The following is a 9,354-nucleotide window of genomic DNA, read 5'->3' as shown; positions in this document are numbered from 1 at the left end:
GGGTGGTCACACAACTATCAGAACTGCACAAAGTCATCTCTTCCACCACAAGTGATGCTGATGTTTGGGCTTATTTGATGTTTTTCATGTTAAGCCGAACTGGTCTTTACCAAGTGGTTACACCCTCAGTGTTTCCATAATGAAAGTTATAAATTGTAATAGGAAGTAAATACACAAGCCGCAGTAGCTGGTACTACTGCTAACTCTCGTGTTACTGACAGCATATTGCCTGTTCACATTCCAGTGAGAAGAAAAAATGTACATTCCCATTCTCAGACTCAACATCTTAGAGCCTGCTCCTGACAAACATACTTCAAGGATGCAGTTGGTTTACAGAGCAGTAGCTCCCCTCTGTTTATGACACTCTTCCCTCCCGGATTTATAGGATAAAGTCGCTGATGTTAGAGCAGCATCTTCTGTGCCACAGGAGACTCATGAAATACAAAGCAACATTTAATTGCTATTATACTGCAGAATGGGAGTTAGAGCAAGCTGTACCACTACATTTGCTTTGCGTCCAGTTTCAGTGTTTCACTTTCAGCCAAGCTGTTTGGCACACTTAAAACCATCTACATTCACATCACACGCACACACTTTGACAGGCCTGCCTCTCAGTCTTAAACTCTAGGTAGCCCCTGTCCAGAGAGCCATTCCACTTCAGAGTGGAGTTAACAAGGCACCTGCCATAGTTAGTGGGAATCAAGTCAGCAACTCTGTGCAGGGTTCTTACTTCAGTAAGAATGAACAGAAAAGCCACACCACCAACCATCCTCACATCAATTCATTCAGGTTTCACTTTCTTGGTATATCTGTAGTGCCACAATCCTATCAGTGCTCCAGTGGACCCCTGAATATTCCAGATAGACAAAACCTAACATTTGTCAAAATGATTAGGAAGAAAGCCTCTTCTAAGTATATCAAATGCAAGACAGACCCATTCTCCCTCCCCCACTTTAAATTATAAATTTATTTTAGGCAAGCTAGAATTTAAGAAAGCAACATGAAATCCAGAGAAAACTTACATTTTTGCGGATCTATTAACCCCCTCTCTCGTCCCAATTTTTACCTCAATACAATCTGCAACATCTGGAATATTGAAGCTGAAGGAAATTGGTATTTATTAATGCTGAGATAGCAATCAAGTGCACTAAAAACTATCTTATAGGGACTAGTACAAACAAACAATTTAGTAGTGATTTCTTCAAACAATTATGGCAGCGTAAATTATTCCATCCACCCACCCACATTAAATAGTATTTCACTGGCTTTCTAGTTAACTTTGGGCAAGTCACTTCACCTCCTGGTAAAGTATTTTGAGATCTATGGATGAAAAGGATTCTACAAAACACCTGTGTATTATTAGGGGCTGACTTCTGGTAAAATTAAGAAAAACTGATGCAAGTTTACAAACATCATAATTTTAAGAACAGTTGAGGTATCAATCCTAGAAAATGGGTTTTATAATGAAAGAGCTGAGAAATCTTTAAAAAGGGATATAAACACAAACTATCTCCAGAAAATAGAATTTTGTCTGTTGATTGAGACCAAAGATGTTTCCATCGTTTCTTAAAATTCCACAGGGGAAAGTTTTAAAGGAAACACTCCCCTGCAGCATTTGCAATCCAGGTATCAATACTAGAAGTGAAAATGATTTTTTCATTAGCCGATCAGAGAAATGCACATAGTAAGATATGAAAAGGACAGGAATTTTTAAAATTTTCCATTTTTATAATGAAGAATTTTTAGTAACATAGGTAAGAAAGTCCCGTCCCCCCCCCCCCCACACACACACAATAAAATTTAAGTTGACAGTATCCTTTTCACTACAGTGGAGCAAAGAGCACTGCTGTGTGTTTGATAGTATAAGTCACTACATTATACATAGACACCATAAGCTTCTACATTAGGAACACTTTCCTCTGATCTGGTATCTGACCTTACTCCATGGTGACAAAATTTCTCTCAGGAGGTTTCTCCAGATGCATGCTCTGACTTCACAAATGTGACACCTACAGCTCAGGTTCTGCACAGGGGGTCTCCATCTCTGTAAGAGGCTAGCAAAACCTGACTATTTCACTATTTTATATCCAAAAATTCCAATGCTTTTTAAACACCTGATCACTGAAATAAAAGCTACATGGATATGCACGTAGGTTACAGATGTGAATATCAATTGCAAAGAAATGAGTCTACATTCATACATGTAGATTATACACTCATCTCAGCTATGCTTACGAGCAAGGATGCTGATCAGTCTTCTGTGTGACTTTCCTTGAAGCAGAGCGTGTGTGCGTGGGGAAGACCAAGTCATAGGGCAACAACCTTTAAAGCATGGCCTGAGATGCAAGGGAATGACTGACATTTTCCCATTTATTTTTAAAATTCAGATTTCCAGCAGGGATAAGACTCTCCAAGCCATAAAAGTAACAACAATACTGCACTTAAATGAGCTAACATTTACAAGCTGACACATTGCACACCACTGTCCTTCAGCACACTACAGAGCGACTGGTTATTCTAGCAGTGACACGGGATTGAGAAACTCCTTTCTATGAAGGTCAGTCCTGTGTGCACACACCTGATATTCCTGCTTCTCCCACTTTCCTTAATGGGGTTAGCAGGGAGCATGTTGGGTCTGTTTTCAAGTCTTGCCATTTTGTGTTGAGCGAATGAGAGTGTCCCTCTACTCATCCCCTTCAAAGGGTGGTGCCTTCAATGAGAATTCAGTCTGGAAGCTCAGGTCAAGTCTCAATGCACTTGTCACTGCTTTGCTTTTTTCACTATGGTGCCAACAGCAGAGATAACTGTGGTTTTGGAGCCGCTTGCACTGGTGGTTACTGTGACAACAGCTGGCAACGTTGCAGTAGTGGTGAGGATGGTGGGCTGAGCTATTGTTGTTACCGGGATGGCGGAGTCCCACTTACTCTTTCTCTTTTGAGCATCTGATTTGGAATAACCAAGAGAGACTAGTGTTAACATTTACAGTCATTGGTATTAACGATCCCCCTCCTTCTTAACCCTCAAAGTGCCATTGCCTGAGTGGACAGTATCTCCTCATCCCCTAGCTGAGGCAAGTGGAACTTGGTCAGGAAGTGTTGAGTATAAACCTACTGGAACTTTGAACCCCCAAAGGCAAAACTGAAGAATCTGCACTGATTATGCCCCTGAACTCCTAGAAAAGTGACATGAGATTCACTCTCCCCCGCACCACCAAAGTAGGTTTGGTTTGGACAGGAAAACATGGATCTCCCTATTCTATTAGTCGAGGGGTTCTCAAAACTGGGGATCGGGACCCCTCAGGGGGTCGTGAGGTTATTACATGGGGGGGTTGCAAGCTGTCAGCCTTCACCCCAAACCCTGCGTTGCCTCCAGCATCTATAATGGTGTTAAATATATTAAAAAGTATTTTTAGTTTAAAAGGGGGGGGGGGGGGTCACACTCAGAGGCTTGCTATGTGAAAGGGGTCACCAATACAAAAGTTTGAGAACCACTGCATTAGCATGAGGTACAGCACTAACTGTTAAGAATCATTATCCAAATTACAACATCAAGTTGTTCATCTCCTCTTTTCCCAACCCTCTCCTCAGGTGCTGGGGAAAGACCTGTCAAGAGATACTCTCATCAACATACAGCAACAAATTCCATTAACCCCAGTACAAAGAAATCCTTCCCTTCCCAAAGCTACTTCCAAGCCTTCCTTCCAGGAAAACAGACCAGAAGCCCTCAATCCCAGATAACTAATACTGGTAACACCAAGGCTACCAACTCCTGGCAATCTGCTTTCTTTGGGCTGGTCTACACTACCGCTTAAGTCGATTCAACTTGAGTTACTCAGGCACCTCCCCCAACAGCAACGCAAGTTACATCGACCCAAGTGCTGTCCACACAGGTGCTATTTCAGCAGGAGACGCTCTCCCGCCAACACAGTTCTGCCTGTGGAGGTGGAGTAATTATGCGGATGGAAGAGTGCTCTCCTGTTAGCATAGCTTGTCTTCACCAGATGCGTTACAGTGGTGCAGCTGTGCCAATGTTGCCCAGTAGCATAGACTTGTCTTCTGTGTCAAGGGGATGGAGAAGAAAGGGAACTTCTAGGGTTTCTGGATAGTATGAGAGGCAATTCCCACAATTACAATGCAATCCAAGTTTGAGGTCATCACATGTATTTACCTCCAACGGCAGTGCTGACTGTTGTGGTAGTGGTGGATGAAGCATTTGTTGTTGTGCCCTTCTTAGTGCCAGTCACAAACTCAATCTAGAAGGGGTTGGGCGGGGGGGGGGGGGGAGGGGAAGGAGAGAAGAGAAAAGAAAAGAACAGATGTTAATATTTATGTCTTCTTCCCTCACTATAGAGTTCTTCTTTAGATCCAGAATGTAGCAAGGTATAAAAGAGAATGTAGGCAAGGTAATATTTTTTTATTGAACCAACTTCTGTAATAAAAAGGTATTACCTCACCTACTTTGTGTCTCATACATCCTGGGACCAGCCTACTACAACACCTCAGCAAACAAAGTATAAAAATATTTATCGGGCCCATCCATTTAACATTATTATGTTGGGGAGAGAAAACACATATGGTCCTCACTCCAAGTACTCCAAAATGTATCAGTTATAACCATTATGAAGATGTGTAAATATGAAGATTCTCCACATGTAGACGGATCAAAAACTTTGGTACTCTCCTTAATAGACAGATCAGGACTCTGATCCTGGTCAGTACAGACATTCTTACAAATCATTTCTTCAATGAGAAGCTAAGATAGAAAAATAAAAGCTGTCTTAGAACGCAAGTCCCCACACGCATGGTTTACGGAGACTGTACCACAGAAAGAAACCTAGCAACAAGAGCCACAACAGTCTGCAATCACATACCTCTAAGTCTACAGTCAAGGGAAATGAGAGGGGATAGTCACAGGTGACTGTATTGCTGTGCATAAAGCAAAACAAGAGGCAAACAAAGAGATGGCTATTAAAAAAAAAAAGTTTGCTGCAAAAATGTACTTGTTGCCAAAAAAGCATTCTACAAATCTGAAGCAAGATCTTGTTAATTAACTCTTTGGATAAGATTTCCTAATGCCAGCCACTAATCCAAGTGCCTCACCATTTGGTGGGGGTGTGGGTGATGTGAAGTCCTCCAGAGCTATATAGTGTTTTAAATGCATTGACTCAATTTCCTAACAAGCCAAGAAATTTTCAGGTATCGAGGGGTTGATATGGGTCTAGATACAGTCAAAGAGGTAATGAGAGAAAACAGAAGCCAGGCCTGAGTTCAGCATGATTTACTGAGGAAATTAAGCTACATTAGACTGACACTAGAGGCATAGTGTGAAGACTAAGGAGACAGTAGTTATTTACAGAGTATTGTTTATCTTGTGTTTGGAATACTGGGTGCAGTTATGCATGCTCTGATTTAAGAACAGTGACAAAATTGGACTCAAGGAGCAAAGGCAACTGGACCTGGAGAGAAACTGACCTACAAGGAAAGGCCAAAAACCCAAATCTGTACAGTCTGGCAAAGAAAATGAATAAGGGGAAGATGTCAGAACTGTCTAAAAATACCTAATGGTCAATACAAGGGGTAGTACATGGAGGAACACGAAGCAATGGAATGAATTCCAGCAAAGAATTAATAAAGGCTGGGAGATTGATCTCTAAATTCCATAATTCTTGATTTATTACCTTTGTGCGCTCCTTCTTGGCCTTTTCCAGTTTGTCCATTTCAATCTTCTGTGCTTTGGCTAAAAAATGGTTGGTACAAGAAATTATAAAAAGCAGGAGATTCACAAAAGCAGCAATTCATCTCCACAACTGTCCCCTCACCCTCCAATCAATAGACAAGGTCCCACATACAGAAAACTCTTGAATCAGCTATGAAATAAAAAACTCTCTTTCAAGGCAACGTTCCACTTATAATTTCTTCAGCCTCTTCACTGCAACCAGAGCCTACTCGTAACTCAGACCAACAATTTTAAGGGAGGGACTTTCCAAACTAATGGAAACTCAGGAAGTTCTAGGTCTGTCCAGGCAAACTGTACTAGTGCCTAACCAGAATGCGGCAGGCATGTTCTGACTTTCCGTTCATTCAAACGGATGTTCAGTTAAAATACGGTTGCTAAAGTTCCAACATGATTCAGTAGCACTGATAAAGGGGTAACAGCTCTCGGAGTGATCAGAAAGAATTTAAAGAAAGATATCCTTAAGATTACCTAGCGCCTCATAGTAGGAGTCCTCAGACCACCCATGAGGGTCAAACATGTCCTGAGAGAGAAAAAGTTTAACATTATTTCAGAACTTGTTTGAACAGCACGACATACAAAACTTCAACATTTCCCTCAACATCAATCATATATTTCTATTAAAGTACCACAAAGAAGAGTGGGAAATATTTAGTACAGCTCTAATTTCCCCTCTTCTGTATCCCAAACAAACATAAAAAGGTTCATATGCAGTGTAGTTGTAGCTCATTGGTCCTAGAATATTAGAGAGTCAAGATGGGGAGGTAATATCTTTTATTGGACCAACAGAAGTCAGGCCAATAAAAGATATTACATAAGCTAAGAATCAATGAATCTCTTATGCAGACGTCCCAAAACTGTGGGCGCCCCCGGGGGGGGGGGGGGGGGGCCATAGGAACTTTCAGGGGGGCGCAGCAGGTGCAGGCCAGCCCCCATAGGGGGTGGGGAGGGAGCACCACCCCAGCCCCATCCTCGGCACTGCTCTGCACCTGGCCGGGAACCGGATGCTGTTCCCTATGATGGCCCAACAGTGGTTTTGCTCTCGGCTCCGCTCCTGCCCCCAGCCTTGGTCCCTAGCTGCGGCTCCATTCCTGGCCTAGCTTTCTATTCCTGGGGGTGGGGCCAGGAGCAGAGCTGCACCCACTGCAGCCTAGCTGCAGCTCCTCCCCCATCCCAAGCCTTGGCCCTGCTCCCGGCCCCAGACCCACCCCCAGTCTTTGCCCCCTTACCCCATCACAACCCCCACCAAAGCAGTAGCCCTGCTCCCAGCCCGAGAGTGAGATAAGTCATGTTGTGCTCTTCCAAAGACCACTATTTTTCAGGTGTGAATAGTCAAATATTTTAAAAGATGTTGAGGCTGAAGGGACTAACATGAATGGACACTCCCACGTGCCTAATTGTCTTTGGCTCCTTTTACAGTCTTAGCCTGAAGCTAGATATGTTCCTGGTAACATTTTCCATCTGACAATTCAGCAATTTGCATGACTTGTACCGGTTATGCTATTTCAGTGAATGACAGATACACTAAATAGTTCTCATTGCAAGTTGACACTGGTTTCCCAAATTTGTGTCTCCTGAAAGACTGACAGGCCAAAGTAGAATTTTACCTATACCACAACAAACCTCCAAATTAGCTATCCACAGCCACAGAATTCAAAGTCTATATTACAAAGCTACAGCTACTGGGGTTCGCTGTTACACAGAGCACATTTTATTTCAATGCAACTGTAGATCCAACTGCAGACAGATCTCTAGCTGACTATTCCTGTCATCAGCCCTGAAGTATGAAGCCTAAATGACATGCCTGAGAAAGAGGTCAGAACTGATGAGAGCTTCATGCACCCACCCCATCTCTCATGAAATCTTTCACTCTTCTTACCTTGGGATAATTCGTACCAAGTTCATCGATTGCACAAAACTGGATCAGCTTTTCATAGATGCTGAGACAGAAGAACAATAATTAGTTTATTTCTAGCTTTCCCCTTTTTTCTTCAAGATTAAGATCATTAGATTTGTTGGTACAAAGAGGCTGGTGCTCCATTTCAATGGCCCAGGTGAAGAATCACCAAAAACAACAACATTCTGAAGACCCATGACCACCACCACAATATGAAAAACATACCATAAACCCTGGTTATTCCTCTCCTCGACTAGAGATTCTTCTCAACTCCTAACCCAAAACATGCCATCCACAGAATCGTAGCTAAAGCCCTACACACCTGGTTTTAAAATTTGTGTTTTAGTTGTGGTTACAGGGATCTCCAGAGAGTCTCAAGCACACTCATTTCTGAGATGTTTTTCTAGATCCTCTTGAAGATTTCATGAGCAGTATTGCTCGACATCCCCAATTTCTGATACGACTCTAATGGCAGGGAGGACTAGTCTTGGGATTAGCTTTCATGCGGAGTTGTAACCCCAAAGGGAAAACTCACCTGGGATTACGAAATTCCTTCTTCCTCTGAATGATGTAGTTCATGTCCATGCCCTCTTTCATCTTCCTGTCGTACAACTTTTGAATCTTATCCTAGATAAAAAAAGAAAACAGTGTAAGAGTCAACACCAAGTAACACACAGGTAGGAGATATTCAATATGCACAAACATGGTTGTCTTATTTCTGCATAGTTAAACCCCAAATGGCCTTCTCCCACCTTAGAACAGTAATTTTTCAGAGGCAGGAAGGCCGAAGCAGGCACATCATCCGGGCTAATCTGCAGTGACATCGACTCTTCTCAGACTCAAAGATCACTTTTCCCTACCTGCATAATCCACTATACAGTGTGGGCTATCAAGCTCTTAAAGGAGCAATGATGCCTCTCTGCTTTGTAGGTTCACCTAAGTCTCCCTGCAGCAGCAGTGATGGTGGAAAGAGTAGTTAAACAAAACAAAGCAAAGAAAATTAAAACCCCATCCTGCTTGTTTTCAGCTCCCAAGGGAAAGAGAGATGGATTAGTTCAGTGGTTTTCAAACTGTGGTCCGTGGACGACTACATTTAAGATTTCCAAAAGGATCTGCATCTCCATTCAAAAGTTTTTAGGGGTCTGCAAATGAAAAAAGGTTGAAAACCACTGGATTAGTTCCATGAAAAGGTTTTGTTTCAGACTGTTTATGTTATGGTCAACATGTCAGCAACACACTTGGAAAGAGGGAAAAGTATCTCTTAAAAGGTGGGGAGGGATTTTTTTTTTTTTTTAAAGAGGAAAACAGTACCCTACCCCCCAGTCTTAACACTTTCAACCGAGTGTAAAAAAAAACAAACAAAAAAACCCCACCAAAAACAAAACAAAAAAAGAAAACCCAAATCAAAGCACACTATAAACAGGGAGGGAAGCAAAGAGGTGACATATGTATCTGGGTGGATGATTTTGATAAGTTCAAAGCTTGATGAAGAGCTTTTAAAGCAGCCAGTGGCTTGACACGGGCAGGGCATTAGGGATGCAATTAATGGATTAAGTTCTGTCCCTCCACAACAGTTAAGCCTCTTAATAGAACTCGAATGGTCCCTTATGATTATGTCCAATCCTCGAGATGGTTCAAGGAACACCCCACCGCCTATGCTAACAGTGAAGCATTAAAGCCACTATCCTGGCCTGCAACAGACTGGGATGGGGGCAGGGCCAGGT

At 42.4% G+C, this 9,354-nt stretch overlaps 1 protein-coding gene across 4 annotated transcripts in view; it reads right to left on the bottom strand.

Moving 5' to 3' along the window:
• Positions 1 to 1,067: 1,067 nt before the first annotated feature.
• Positions 1,068 to 9,354, bottom strand: part of LOC119842929 (SAP30 binding protein) — a 62,986-nt gene continuing 54,699 nt past the window's right edge. For all 4 annotated transcript variants that reach the window (XM_038371746.2, XM_038371745.2, XM_038371744.2 and 1 more), the window contains 6 exons: positions 8,166 to 8,257; positions 7,613 to 7,673; positions 6,205 to 6,256; positions 5,678 to 5,736; positions 4,168 to 4,252; positions 1,068 to 2,942 (listed from right to left, as the gene is read on the bottom strand). In XM_038371746.2, the coding sequence (XP_038227674.1) occupies positions 2,761 to 2,942; positions 4,168 to 4,252; positions 5,678 to 5,736; positions 6,205 to 6,256; positions 7,613 to 7,673; positions 8,166 to 8,257 (531 nt within the window). In that variant the 3' untranslated portion in view covers positions 1,068 to 2,760. The remainder of the gene's footprint in view (positions 2,943 to 4,167; positions 4,253 to 5,677; positions 5,737 to 6,204; positions 6,257 to 7,612; positions 7,674 to 8,165; positions 8,258 to 9,354) is intronic.

The sequence above is a fragment of the Dermochelys coriacea genome, chromosome 14, assembly GCF_009764565.3.
Source record: "Dermochelys coriacea isolate rDerCor1 chromosome 14, rDerCor1.pri.v4, whole genome shotgun sequence".
Classification (NCBI taxonomy): domain Eukaryota; kingdom Metazoa; phylum Chordata; order Testudines; family Dermochelyidae; genus Dermochelys; species Dermochelys coriacea.
The sequence above is the reverse complement of the archived record's forward strand: the minus strand, read 5'-3'. Positions and strand labels throughout refer to the sequence as shown.